The sequence below is a fragment of the Oncorhynchus kisutch genome, linkage group LG25 (assembly GCF_002021735.2).
Source record: "Oncorhynchus kisutch isolate 150728-3 linkage group LG25, Okis_V2, whole genome shotgun sequence".
NCBI lineage: Eukaryota > Metazoa > Chordata > Actinopteri > Salmoniformes > Salmonidae > Oncorhynchus > Oncorhynchus kisutch.
Window position 1 is genome coordinate 24,634,468 of NC_034198.2, and position 14,909 is coordinate 24,649,376.

The 14,909-nt window shown below is 42.4% G+C and overlaps 1 protein-coding gene across 1 annotated transcript in view; it reads right to left on the minus strand.

The window, feature by feature from the left end:
• Positions 1-13,529, minus strand: part of hs3st3b1b (heparan sulfate (glucosamine) 3-O-sulfotransferase 3B1b) — a 30,453-nt gene extending 16,924 nt beyond the window's left edge. Inside the window, exon 1 of the mRNA XM_031805100.1 lies at positions 12,640-13,529. Within this exon, the coding sequence (XP_031660960.1) occupies positions 12,640-13,223 (584 nt within the window). The 5' untranslated portion in view covers positions 13,224-13,529. The remainder of the gene's footprint in view (positions 1-12,639) is intronic.
• Between the last annotated feature and the right edge of the window lie 1,380 nt (positions 13,530-14,909).

Genomic DNA, 14,909 nt, shown 5'->3' on the forward strand with positions numbered 1-14,909 from the left:
TTTTTGAAGGCAGGTGAGCTAGAAAGAGGGGATTTCCTCCTGTCAGTCAGTGTGCAAGGATCTATATTCGTGTTTGTGTGTTTGTGCATGTGTGTGTGTGTGTGTGTGTGTGTGTGTGTGTGTGTGTGTGTGTGTGTGTGTGTGTGTGTGTGTGTGTGTGTGTGTGTGTGTGTGTGTGTGTGTGTGTGTGTGTGTGTGCGTGTGTGCATGCGTGTGTGTGTGTGTGTGTACCATTACATGTCTCTCCTCCCTTATTCCCAGACAGTACAGCTGTGGTGTAGGTTAATGGTTTACAAAATCCTTAAGACAAGCCGTCTTTCTGGCTAACATATAATTAGCAAAATTGTGTAGCGATAGTTCCAGTAGTGAAATTAAACTGTTCATTTGTGAGGAGAAGAATGACAGCAGTGTTGTTGTGCTCCTGCATCCTCAGGCAATTCTAAAGCTCTGTCTTGGATGATAGCCTAGATATTGTCTGCTTTGATATCTCAGTGCATCTCGAAGACAAGATAATTGCTGAAAGTACAGTGAGCGAGCCGGGACCCACGTTGTTAACCCTTTCTACTGCTGCTAGTTCAAGTTACCGCCCAGCATTGATGTCCAAGGTGTAGTGCAATTTCAAGGTTTCATTATTTCATTTGGATGTCGGAGAAACGTTGGGGGCAAGATGACAAACGCTTTCACTTTTGGCCCTCCGCTGTCTCTAGCGAGGGCCTCATGGTTTACAACGAAACTCTATCCACTCGCTCTCCATGCCAGAAAGACAGGTCGTTTGAGAGAAAAAAGAGAAAGAAGCTGAGTTTAAAAAGACATTTGAGAAATGGGCCCTGCCAGGGAAATATGTCAGCCTTAGCCAGAACACTTCTTCGTTATTCTCCTCTTTGCTACTGTAGATATGAAAATCCAGATGTGTTGATTCTGTTGTTGCTAGCTATATTCATTAAAACATTTAAATAAATACATATACAGTACCAGTCAAAAGTTTGGAGACACCTACTCATTCAAAGGATTTTCTTTGTTTTTTCATTTTCTACACTGTAGAATAAAATTGAAGACATCAAAACTATGAAATAACACATATGGAATCATGTAGTAACCAAAAAAGTGTTAAACAAATCAAAATCTATTTTAGATTTTCGATTCTTCAAAGTAGCCAACCTTTACATTGATGACAGCATTGCACACTCTTTGCATTCTCTCAACCAGCTTCACCTGGAATGCTTTTCCAACAGTCTTGAAGGAGTTCCCACATATGCTGAGCACTTGTTGGCTGCTTTTCCTTCACTCTGCAGTCCAGCTCATCCCAAACCATCTCAATTGGGTTGAGGTCGGGTGATTGTGGAGGCCAGGTCATCTGATGCAGTACTCCATCACTCTCAGTGGTCAAATAGCCATTACACAGCCTGGAGGTGTGTTTTGGGTCATTGTCCTGTTGAAAAACGATGATAGTCCCACTAGGCGCACACCAGATGGGATCGAGTATTGCTGCCTAATGCTGTGTAGCCATACTGGTTAAGTGCGCCTTGAATTCTAAATAAATTACTGACAGTGTCACCAGCAAAGCACCTCCACACCATCACACCTCCTCCTCTATGCTTCACAGTGGGAACCATACATGTGGAGATCATCTGTTCACTTACTCTGTGTCTCCCAAAGACACGGTGGTTGGAACCAAAAATCTCAAATTTGGACTCATCAGACCAAAGGACTGAGTTCCATCAACCTAATGTCCATTTCTTGTGTTTCTTGGCCCAAGCACGTCTCTTCTTCTTATGGTGTCCTTTAGTAGTGGTTTCTTTGCAGCAATTCGATCATGAAGGCCTGATTCACACAGTCTCCTCTGAACAGTTGAAGTTGAGATGCATCCGTTACTTGAACTCTGTGAAGCATTTATTTGGCCTGCAATCTGAGGTGCAGTTAACGCTAATGAATCCTCTGCAGCAGAGGTAACTGTAGGTCTTCCTTTCCTGTGGCAGTCCTCATGAGAGCCAGTTGTATCATAGCGCTTGACCTCACTTGAAGAAACATTCAAAGTTCTTGAAATTTCTCAGATTGACTGACCTTCGTGTCTTAAAGTAATGATGGATTGTCATTTCTCTTTGCTTATTTGAGCTGTTCTTGCCATAATACGGACTTGGTCTTTTACCAAATAGGGCTATCTTGTGTATACCAACCCTACCTTGTCACAACACAACTCATTGGCTCAAACGCATTAAGAAAGACATAAATTCCACAGATCTACTTTTAACAAGGCACAGCTGTTAATTGAAATGCATTCCAGGTGACTACCTCGTGAAGCTGGTTGAGAAAATGCCAAGAGTGTGCAAAGCTGTCATCAAGGCAAAGGGTGGCTACTTTGAAGAATCTCAGATATAAAATATATTTTTATTTTACACTTTTTTGGTTACAACATGATTCCATTTGTGTTATTTAGTAAAAATAAAAAAAAGTTAAAATAAAGAAAAACCCTGGAGTAGGTGTGTCCAAACTTTTAAGTGGTACCTTATATATATATATATATATATATATATATATATATATATATATATATATATATATATATATATATATATATATCTATATCAATTGCGGACCCCCGGCAATATCTAAGCGGACCCCCGGTTTTATATCCCTGCCATATGTTATTTGTGTATTTCTTTAACACATAATCTGTAACGACTTCTACCAAACTCGATGCCCCTCCCTGTTCGGGCGATGCTCAGCGGTCGACGTCGACGGTCTTCTAGCCATAGCCGATCAATTTTTCATTTTCCATTTGTCTTGTCTTGTTTTCCCACACACCTGGTTCTCATTTCCCTCATTATGTGTTGTGTATTTAACCCTCTGTTTCCCTCATGTCTTTGTGTGCTATTGTTTATTCTGTTTCATGTATTGCGCACGTTAGTCTGTTGCGCTGGGTTATGTTAACCCATATTGTTATTCCGTGTTCACTTTGCCGTGTGTTTTTGGTTCACCAAAATAAAAGGCAACACCACATCTGCTCTCCTGCACCTGACTCCTTTACAACCATTTACGCATACCTGACATAATCAAATTGTTTTGGTGGAGATTTGCAGATAAAAATGATTTCTCTGAACTTTTTACGTTAAATGTTCAGTTTGGACAACTGCTATTGTATAGCTTTATAATTCCACAAGCGAAGAGTACAAGCTCCAAACACCCAGTACTTTCGATCAGTAGGAAAGACAAGATAGAGACAAAATGGACAGAGTGGAAAAGATTGAGAGAGAGCCAGAGGGAGTTTGTCCCCTGGGTTTGGCTTGCTGGGTTGCCTTGGAGCTGAGCTGTTCTCACTGTTCTCCTCTGAGGCCCATTGACATACAGAGAGAGTGAGAGTGAGAGAGAGTGAGAGAGAGGGAGACCACTCAGGGCTCCTAATGAGCTGTGCTCTTTTATGGCCAAGGGTTAATAGAACACCTCAGGGGGCCTCCTAGTCTCCACTACCCAACTCTTACTTTCCCTCTCACAGCCCCAGCCCTGGTTCGAGCACCAGACGCAGCCCCATCCACTGCCACACCTACCCACACCTTAATGGGGACCTCCGAGACTTAATACCTGGGACAAGTCCAAGTCTAATGTCATAGCTTTCTCCTTCTCCTCACCCTCCTCCACTTTACGCCCACCCCTTTCTCACCTACCACTCTCTCATCTCTCAATATCTGGGGGAGCGATGCCAACAGAACACTGACTGACCATGGTGTTGGAAGGAAAATTGAGTAAGAAGGAGGCTAATGATTAACAACGCATAGGAACGCTTGTGTGTGTTTTTTCTCTAATTCCAAGCCCCTGGGCTCTTTTAATGTGCCAAACAGTGTTTATTTAGCAGCAATGAATGAGCGTTAACTCAGGAGGGAGGTCTGGTATTGCTCTGACATGTGTTCCCACATCCAAATTATCACCTCGTTAAATAGGACCCAATTCACTAGTGGCACAGAAGGAGGGTCAGTACACAAGGGCCTATAGGAGAGAGAAAGAGAGAGGGGGAAAACATCACTATCTCAGAAGACCATAGCTTCTTTTCTTCTTCTTTTTTGATTATTTCTTCTTCTCCCAACTCTTTTCATCATTGCCTTCCTTGTCTTGCTTTGACTCCAGCTCTGGGGGGAATACATAAATTATTTCTCAAAAGGGAGAACAAAAATGGCATCAACAGACAGACACACAAGTGTCTCCTCTCCTCCGCCAGAGTGAATGAATGAGCGTATACAATAGTCAGAGTTTTTCAAACTTAATTTTGTGTGTGTGTGTGTGTGTGTGTGTGTGTGTGTGTGTGTGTGTGTGTGTGTGTGTGTGTGTGTGTGTGTGTGTGTGTGTGTGTGTGTGTGTGTGTGTGACACTGAGTTCCTGTATCCATAGTTCTAGCAGTAGGTTCCTGCTGCGGCGGCCATCTTCCCCCCACTTTTGTGGGTAGTGCTGAATGGGCCACTCACATGGGCCACTAGGCCACCACAGTGCTGCGCTAGCTAGCTGCCACTCCCCTTTCCACAGGTCACTCCTTTCACAATTAGCTGGTGGTAATTTGGGGATGAATGCTCAAAGCTGCCTTTCTCCAGCATCCAGCCCCCACCTCCACCTCATCCACCCCCAGTCTCTCCCTATTCTCCCCTCCATTCGGTAGGGCCATGCCAGCTTAGGCAGCGGGGAGCGAGGGCCTCTTCTCCCCTTCCGTGCTGACCACTCGTGGTCACTGAGGCCTGCAGGGAGACCCGCCCAGGATCGGGCGAACAGAGCACGACATGTGACACTATTCTTATTTGCCAATAGGCGGAGTGCACAGCTGAAGAATGGAGAAAGGAGGTTCATAAAAGAGGTTGTTTTGGGGTGGTGGGGGGGAAGAACGGGGGGGTGGGCAGCCAGGGCTGAGGGTTGAAGCCTGACCATAAAGAAAATAATCCGCTCTCATTTGGGACCGCTGGGGAAGCTTACCCAACACAGAGGAATGGTTTCGAGCGACTTGTTTTTATGTTTGCGGCTCCCGCTCTTTGAGGAGGGGATGTCAACCTGCTGTCAGCGTTACGGTTGGCTGGTCGGCCATGTTGGCCCCTGAAGAGGGGAGCTGTGGAGGCAGGGAAGGCCAGGGCAAGGATACAGGAAGCCATCACAGCGCCAAAGTATCAGATCGCCACAGAGTCAGCATTCCTCTCTAGCTATAACTACAACATAACAGCATCCATCTCCAGTTGAGAGGTTTCACAGAAGATTTTAGATATTGTACTGTCTGTCAATGACTTTATCAGGCAAAACTCTTATAGTGAATATATTTCCCATCTCACAGTTAGACAGTTGAAAAGTCGGGTTCCTTAATTCAGCATGTTGGTTTATACATCGACATAACAAATCATGTTTTCCTGTGTTGACAGGGGATGCTCTCAGCAGGTTAGTCTCTAAATCAACATAACTAACTGTATTTCCCTGTGTGGACCTGTAGCCCTGTAGGGTCCAGTAGCCCTGTAGGGTCCAGAAGCGTTTTCCTGCTCTGCAGATGGTCAGCACACAGACCCTGTCAGTCAGCACACAGCCACACTAAACCCCAGTCAAAGGCCCTTAACCCATCTAACCCTTCCACACGCTTTACCTCCAATCAGGCCTGACTAATCAATATACACCAATCCCTAAGGACCCAGGGACAAGGCTCTGTGTCATCTGTGTGTGTATGGTGTCCATCTCTGTGTGTGTTGAGCATTCTTTTGACTTGAGAAGAAGAGTATACAGTTGAATATAAAAGCCCTAATGTAAGTCATTACAGGAGAAGACTTTGTGAAACTGGTTGACGCCTTCACTCTCCATTTAGTCTCTATTTTTTGGACAGCACACATTCAATTGACATTTTGTTGTTGATGATGTTAGTTTGAACTTTGCCAGTGTGGCACTACAACCAGGTGTCCTTTCTGACATTCTGCCTGCCAGTGAGAGGAAGGAGGGAGAGGTCAGTGGAGAGCAGATGTGTAGGGTCATGTCACCTATATGGAAACAGGGGTGCTCCTGGGGTGAGGAGTTAAAAAGAAGAGGCATCCAACCAGAACTGTCGTTGACACGGACAGAAGCCCCTGTCTGGTCTCTGGAAGCAGGGAGCTGGGGGGGGGGGGACCGGCAGGCCCATAGATAACAACTTTACACTGACTGACTTCCTTTCGCAACCATCTCCAGTCTGATAGCGCAACAGGATTTTTTTACCCCCTCTGAAACTCCCCTTTTGAACAATGCTCCACTTGTCCCTTTGTTGTGGTGGAGCTTCTAAGCAGGCCCTAGCTAGCTAACCGACACTAGCTGCCATTAAGTGCGTTTTTTTCTTTGGTTCTTTATCACAGGGTGGAGGGATACAAAGGTTCACCGGCCCACAAAGACACCCCACTCAGGGATGGCGCCATTTCAGTCCAACTACTCCTTTAACAGAAGACTGAAGCATAACCTTTGATCAACCACTGCAAACAAAACAGCAGCCAGATTAACTTGGCATGGCTGAGAAAGCCCATCCACGGTGGTGATCTTTTGCGGTCTCAAGGATCAACTATTTCAGCTTATATATCACATTAAACATCCCTAATTCCCTAATGTGCAATAATAAAAGTGACATTTTACAAGCACACTACATAGCCAAAAGTATGTGGACACCTCGTTGAACAGCTAATTCCAAAACCATGGGAATTCATATGGAGTTGGTACCCCCTTTGCTGCGATAACAGCCTCCACTCTTCTGGGAAGGCTTTCCACTAGTTGGAACATTGGTGCAGGGACTTGCTTCCATTCAGCCACAAGAGCCTTAGTGAGGTCGTGCACTGATGTTAGGCGATTAGGCCTGGCTCGCAGTCGGCATTCCAATTCATCCCAAAGGTGTTCAATGATGTTGAGGTCAAGGCTCTGTTCAAGCCAGTCAGACGCAGGTGGCATTCTCCTGGCGTCCGTCAAACCCAGATTTGTCTGACGGACTGTCAGATGGTGAAGCGTGATTCATCACTCCAGAGAATGCATTTCCACTGTTCCAGAGTCCAATGGCGGCGAGCTTTACACCACTCCATTTGACGCTTGGCATTGCGTATGACGATCTTAGGCTTGTGTGTGGCTGCTTTCATGAAGCTCTCGACTGACTGTTCTTGTGCTGACGTTGCTTCCAGAGGCAGTTTGGAACTCTGTAGTGAGTGTTGCAACCAAGGACAGATGATTTTCACACCACACACGCTTCAGCACTCTGATCCCATTTTGTGAGTTTGTATACCCCACCCCTTTGTGACTGAGCCGTTGTTGCTCCTAGTCATTTCCACATCACAATAACAGCACCGACAGTTGACCGGGGCAGCTCGAGCAGGGCAGAAATTTGACGAACTGGCTTGATGGAAAGGTGGCATCCTATGAAGGTGCCACGTTGAAAGTCACTGAGCTCGTCATTGCAGGCCATTCTACAATCAGTGTTTGTCTATGGAGATTGCATGGGCGTGTGCTCAAAAGTATACACCTGTCAGCAACGGGTGGGGCTGAAATAGCCGAATCCACTCATTTGAAGGGGCGTTCACATACTTTTGACCATGTAGTGTATCATAAGCACAATCATTAACCAAATATAGTACATGTCAACAAAGGAGCGTTGAACTTTCCCCAAGCACTTCAGTTCAAGGCAAGGCTCCCCATTTCTTCATGACAAAAAGTTTGCCAGAAACTCAAGAGAAAATCTTGTTCAAACAAAGCTCAACAATTATCTTTCTCATAGGGAGATTCTGGGGAGAATGGTGATTATGTAGTGAACAAGCACAGATCGATCATTCCTCAGTTATTCACACAAGAGTGACAGACTCCAAATAGAGAGTGTGAAAGTTAGGAGCCTTGCGACCAGAAGTGTTCAGAACTACTCCTTAAACCATAAAAACACTCTTAGGGAGGAGCAGTGAACGAGCACAGTACATTACTGCATGGATCTGACAGGCAGCTGAGACGAAAGCCCATCACCCATAAGCAAACCACAGAACCATAAATGATATATCACAGCCCCATCATGACCAATACATCTATATGGAATATGAACACAGAAAGGGAGGTAACACCACCGCAAACTGTCAGAATGACAGAGATTTAAAATCAATTCGACAAAAAGGCTGTTGTAAACAACAAAATATGTCAAAACTTTGATATGACGGAGGCAACAGGGAGTTCAGTGCAGTAAAATGGCAAGAAATAGAGACTGAAAAAGTGTGAAGAATTCATTGAGTAGCTAATGAAAACAGTCCAACTGAAAGGACCGGCCAACTCATCGGCATTCCGATCACACTGTAGCAGGTGCTAACAGTACCTTTGGAACTAATAAGGCAGAACCGTAGAATTAGGAATGAAGGATATCTATGGGTAGAACAACAATGAGTGATCCATGTTCTATTCCAGAAAGTATACCACCGATACTTTCAACTGACAGGGCATACAGTATCTTCGTTCTCAATTGAACTGGTTGGTATACACAGCACAGACTGCCCTGACCTGCTCTCTCTCTCTCACACACACTCCTTAGGGGCTGTTCATGCATGACCTCACAGTGGAAATGTGTACCTCCTGATACAAAGCGCCCCCCTTGCACAAGCCTTGTGTTTTGTCTTTGACACCAAATAAAAACTGTCAAAGTACATCAGAGAATCACAATAATCCTGTTATCACTGCTCTATTCCCTTTTGCAGCGGCGTCTCCTTCCCTCTCTCTTTCCTTTTCTATTCTCTCCCAGGCTGCATTTAGTTGGTGAATTCCAAGGCTAAGTTTGTGTGACCATTGGCCCGCGGAGACAAAGATGGTGCAAACTAGCCAGAGAAGAAGAGTGGACGGCACAGTAGTACTGTGTCAATAAACATTGTGGCGTCAGAAGATCGCTTTACACTATTGCAAAAGACTTCGTAAATGGCCCACACATAACGCAACAATAAACTACCATTTAACGGAAAACTCCACCCAAAAAGTATTTTTTGGTATGTGTTTCATTAGTCCATTGTTGATATATGTCAGCAAATCAAGTTTTCAAGATCTATAACTTTCAAAATACATCCGGTGTGATCTCTCTCTCGTATGGAAAGTGCAGTATGTGACACAAATGGGGAAGTTGGAGTAGTAACCATGAAGTATGATTTCATTGATTTAGTTGATCTTCTCCTTGAAGACAAACAAGAAAGCTTATCAAAACGCTCCATGAACAGCATGCAGGGAGAACTACATTCAGAACTACAGCCAGCCGGTTCGCTCTGACACACACTCTCCTTTACTTCAGTAGGGGTTTGGTCCGTTTTATTGACCCTGCTTATCTTACTGTTAAAGCATCCACACGTGTGTGAGGTTCACATCATAAAGTTATACAACAGCAGGACAGACAGAGGGAAAGCATCAAAACAACTGTTCACTTTGTTTGCGTGGCGTTTGTGTCTCGGCAAAAACACCAGTGCCCAGATATAGAATTTGAGCGTGGCATGGTGTGTTTGACACACAACATGTGTGACTGCATGAGAGGGGAAGTCAGTACAGCTTACTAAAACATGAGATGCTTTCTGACAAACTGGGTTAGATGGAAAGCTCAGCTGAACAGTGTGTGTGTGTGTGTGTGTGTGTGTGTGTGTGTGTGTGTGTGTGTGTGTGTGTGTGTGTGTGTGTGTGTGTGTGTGTGTGTGTGTGTGTGTGTGTGTGTGTGTGTGTGTGTGTGTGTGTGTGTGTGTGTGTGTGTGTGTGTGTTGGCCAATATATTCAACATATATTTGTCCACAGATCAAACTACACTGTGTTCCAATATTGTTACTCTTGTCCCATCAAATGATAAGCCAAAAGAGAGGCTTGGCTGGAGGGTATGATTTCTTGAGCAGATTTGAGGGATAGCCGGAGGCCTGAGAAAAGCCTGGAGAATACTAAATTAAGAACCAGCCTCATTCTAGGTACAGATACGGGTTTATGGGCCACACAGCCAGAACCGCAGATAAAACGTTGGGTCATGTGTGTTTATTCTATCCGTTCCTCACACGGTGCCCGCCAGCAGGCAACCTTCGCGTCGTGTTTTCTCTGTAAACAGCGGCCAGAGAGAGGGTTGAATCATCGACCCAAAGGAATTCACCGCAGCTATTTTCCTCATTACCATTATCATTAACTGCTCAATGTTCCGTTTTGCTCGTGTTTGTTCTTTCTAAAAGTATGCAATGATGAAGAGGAAATTTGGTTCATGGGAAATCTAAATAAAATGAGCTAGAATTAGCGCTTACCATTTGGATAACTTATTTCAAAGTGTGCAAAGTTTAATAAATAATTGTAGGCTATCAAAGCCAATTCAAAAGCTCAAGTTTGATCTCTGAATAATAAATTCGACATAAAGACAGTGTCTTTATTTGAATCAAATCCATATAGCCGGACACCCACTCCATACACACAGGTTTCTCATTCCGCTTTTCTTTCATTTCACTGCTCTACTTTAGTTGGGGGCCCTCAACTGCCTCGCATATTTAACAGCCCGGCTCTTTACACACAGCACCAAATCCGATTATTCAGAGGGGCATGCAATTGTTTTTATCAACTTGTCAGATGAGCTATTAGTTCTGCTCGCCGTCCAGGGAAAAGAGATGGAGAAACTCTCCTTACACTAAAGTAATGTCCCCGGGGTTTAAGCAAGGAGAAAACCAACCACTATGCATGGTCCCTGATTTTCCTGCAAAGACCTTCAACAGCTACGCTATTTTCGGCATTTTACTGCGATGTTAAACTGAAATGAAAAACGCACATAGGCTGGCTGCATTTAATGCACTGACTTCATTCTTTTAAAGTTTTCATTTGACTAATTCATTCAGGTAAACGGATTAGGCTACATAATGTTCCACTCATATTAATTCGATATGAGTTGCCATTGCTCAGTCGTCGTTGCTGAATATGATACTGAATATGACATCTAAATGATGTTAATAGGCCCTACTACTTGTCTAGGCTAAGTTAAGAGAATCCAACGTGAGGTAGAGCACGTTGTTTATAACGTTGAATTATGTATGACGAATAGAGGAGGGGGTTTGTCATGTATTTCCAAATATTGATCAAGGAATAGCTCATATACTGTTGGTGGGATTTTGTTTGATTTACTATTGAATTAATTCTGGGGTACTTTTTTCTTTCATTATCCTACAGTAGCCTACTTAGCCTAGTGTATTAGTCCTCCTCCCACTCATTATCCGTTCAAAATGTAAATGACTGGTATAAAGGTTAGTTGGTAGTATACCCTCTTAAGAAAACGTTTGAATCGGTTTTTTTTTTACTGTTGTTCTCCGAGTAGCCCAGCGCTATTGTGTTGTAGATTACTGTTACTTTCGAGTGCATTTATTATGTATACATTTTGAAGGAGAGTGCTAGGACAAATCCGCTTAGCTTAGAATGTATTTAAGCTTAACATCATTTTTTCCAACTCAAATAGGCCTAACTATAATAGTAAGTATGTTGCATATTTATTTACATTTGAAACTTGGAAATATACAAACAAATGTAATTGATCATTAAAGTAATCAAGCACATCTTATTTCTAATATATGGCATCCAATAATAGGCTAATAATAATTAATCGATCTCGAATTCACAACTTGCACATTACCTGACCTTTTCAGACTGTAGTATAATAGACATATTAGTAACTTATATTCAGTTTATAATCAACTAATTATTTAATTAATTCTGTATGAAAAGTAACCCGTTAACTTGCAGTATTGCACTGTGTCCAATAGAGACCACTGTACTACGTGGAAACGGCTCAGGCGATACTAAGACAGTACATGTTCATTCAGGCATATTCTAGCCTACTACTGGATCATAAACTGAAGAAATAAAAATACAAACGTATGCATTTGTTATCTCTTAATGCTATTCAATGACCCCACAGTTTTACGCATGTTTGAATACTCGATTATATGTCCACGTTGACGCCAAAACTGCTTGGAGTTTGGAAAAGCACCATACCAATATACATAACTAAAAATCTATTAGAGTAATAGTCTGTACTGTAGATTATAGATATCATATTTTCTATTGACCTTACCGTAAATATGGTCACTGACGTTATCTCTAAACATTTATGCAGAATAAACGTATGTTGCAAATAGCGAATAGGATATGATCTAGGCATATTATTATGCATTATGGAACTAACTAAAATGACTTTTTGAACATATTTCGTTTTATTTGATAAATGATTAATACAAATCGTATTATGAAAACGTAGAGATATAATTATCCTGAATTATACTATCGAATAATTTTACATACACTGCATTGTTTAATTATATACTGGTTATAGCTATATGATATATTAGATGATACAACTTTTCCTGTGATTTTAATATGATCAACTATGCTAGTCTAAGTGCATTTTAGACTGTTATAATGAAAAGAAACCCTCCACCGTTTGCAATCCAATATAATCTTTGTGGAAGATATAGGCAACGAAACGAAAGGAATAGGCTGCTATGGACAACTATTGGAACGTCAACGTCTAGTAACTGGATGAGTAGCTTGACTGTCATACATATTCTCTCACTGTTTCTTGTATAGCGCTGGTTCATCTATGGGAATCATTGATGTATGTATGATAACCTATCATCTTTAATGCACATTGAATGTGAGAGCATATAATGTAGATTCATTTACCTGTACCACTCCAGTCCATTCTCGTAGTTGCGGTCGAAGAAGTGAGGTTCGGCTCCCACAGCTCGGATGTCTGGATGCACGCGGAGGAACTCGAGGAGCGCGCGCGTCCCTCCTTTCTTTACACCGATGATGATCGCCTGGGGAAGCTTCTTGCTCCCTGATCCGTTGGAGAAACTTGACATCGCACCGGGCTCAGGAGCTCTCTGCCCCTCGCCCCTCATCTCGTCCCAGTCCTCCGCTCCTCTGTACGCGTCTACATCGTTATTGAGCAAGTCTCTGGAGGAGGTCCGGACAGAGGGTTCGTCGTAATCGGATTCTATATCCACCCAGGGTTGGGGTCTAGGGAGCAGTCTGGACATGAGGTCCACTCTGCCGTTATTCTCTATCCTTTTACCGACCACAGACCCTGTCTCCTTTCCCCGGTAATTGTCCACGACCAAACTTGGCATGGTGGCACAGTAGCCCACGCAGGAGTAGAGCATATATACCCAGAGTAAAAACATGATGCCGAGCAGAAAGAGTTTATTTTTCACCGGGCTGAATGAGAACGCATACAGATTGTGACAAACCAGGCTATATTCCATAAGCCCTGCGAGTGCATACCATATTCCAGCGACACATATTGCCAAAACCACTCACTCCCGATGGCACATCAAGTAGCCTCGCAAAATGCACATGCCATTCATTTAAAGCGGAAACATGTATAAAGCAAGCAAATAAACTAAAGCGGATGTATCCACTGGTGCAAAGTCATTGCATGCTATAATCGTCATTCACCAGAGCCACAGTAAAGAATTCGGAAAATGATACGAACGACTGCTGCACTTCAGTGGTGCTACTCCACACCCTAGCCGTCTCTCTTCACACGCATCGCGGTTGCCAAACCTTCGAACAACTGCTAGTTTTGAGCCTTCTCTCGAGGACTAGACCTTTTACAGCACGAGGGGGCGTACCGATACATCTGATTGACAATCACCATGGCCAATTGACTCACGCACGCTAAATAATCAGTTGTTGTTCGTAGAAACGGACCTATCACAGGTGAGTGTGGGAGGGCGCTCTTGTTGGGATTCTCGCCATGAAGATGAAACGCTCTTATTGGATGAAGAGACGAACGGTATTCTATATAATCACTAGGGAAATTCTATAGTTAAAACTGTATTTTTGGTGAGGCAGCTGCGAAGTCCACCTGCTGTGCTATTCCCTTTTTATCTTTGAGCATTATTTAATGTGTATACTAACTAACACAATGGATTGGGTAGGGGACTATTTTCTGCTTCTGTGTCATATAGCCTATAGGCCTACGAGAATAAATGATTTATTATGCATATCACTGAAGCGCATATCTGTGAAGTTATAGGCCTATTTATAACCTTTCTGGTCATCTCAAACTCATTATGACCAAATATAATTTGTGCTGTTAGAGATCTGCATTAGAAGTTCAACATTTTCTTCCATATTTTCAAGGAGAAAAATATATTTTCGATGATTTAGCTTTTTCAAGAAAGAGATATCGAGATATAGGCTACAAATTAGTATTCATAACAAAAAACAGTTTTAACAATGTCGTTTCCCAATTGTTTTGTCAGAGAACTTGGAGAAGATATTAGCTATATGTTTGACAATAATGAAGTTGAACCGTTGGTGAAATCAACTTGCAAGTCATTTTACATGGAGAAATGAGCGGTTGTTTTCAAAGGAATAGTAGACTTCGCCACTTAATTTTTTTACAGTGAACGTAAGTAGTCATTAATTAATAATAATGATTCATACCTTTATTATTGATAATAACACATTAATTATTAGCAGTTGTATTACAAAAACGACAAGGTGATTATTATTATTATTACTAGCCTATCATTATTATTATTATCATCGAAAACAACAACAAAATGATGCCAATTAGATTTTTGAGTTATGCAATTCTTGCAAGAAAAAATATGTCTTCATTCAATTGAAGAGGACTTTGGCCTATCAGTTTATTATTTGTTAATATTATTATTTGTTAATATTAAACTATTTGTATGCCATCGGAAATGACAACGTTGTCCTAAATTCAATGTAAATATGCAGAAAAATGTCGACTTTAAACGAAAACAGTGTGTGCTGGAACTTTCGAACCAGTTTGACAAAAAGTCCCCAAACGGTCTGTTCGCGCTGAAGGTGGCTGACTATTCATGAGGAAATAAACGCATTTGTATATTTGAGAACTTTTTCACTCTCACATGGATATGAATGTTATGTGTATAATGTGTTATTTCTTAATGAAT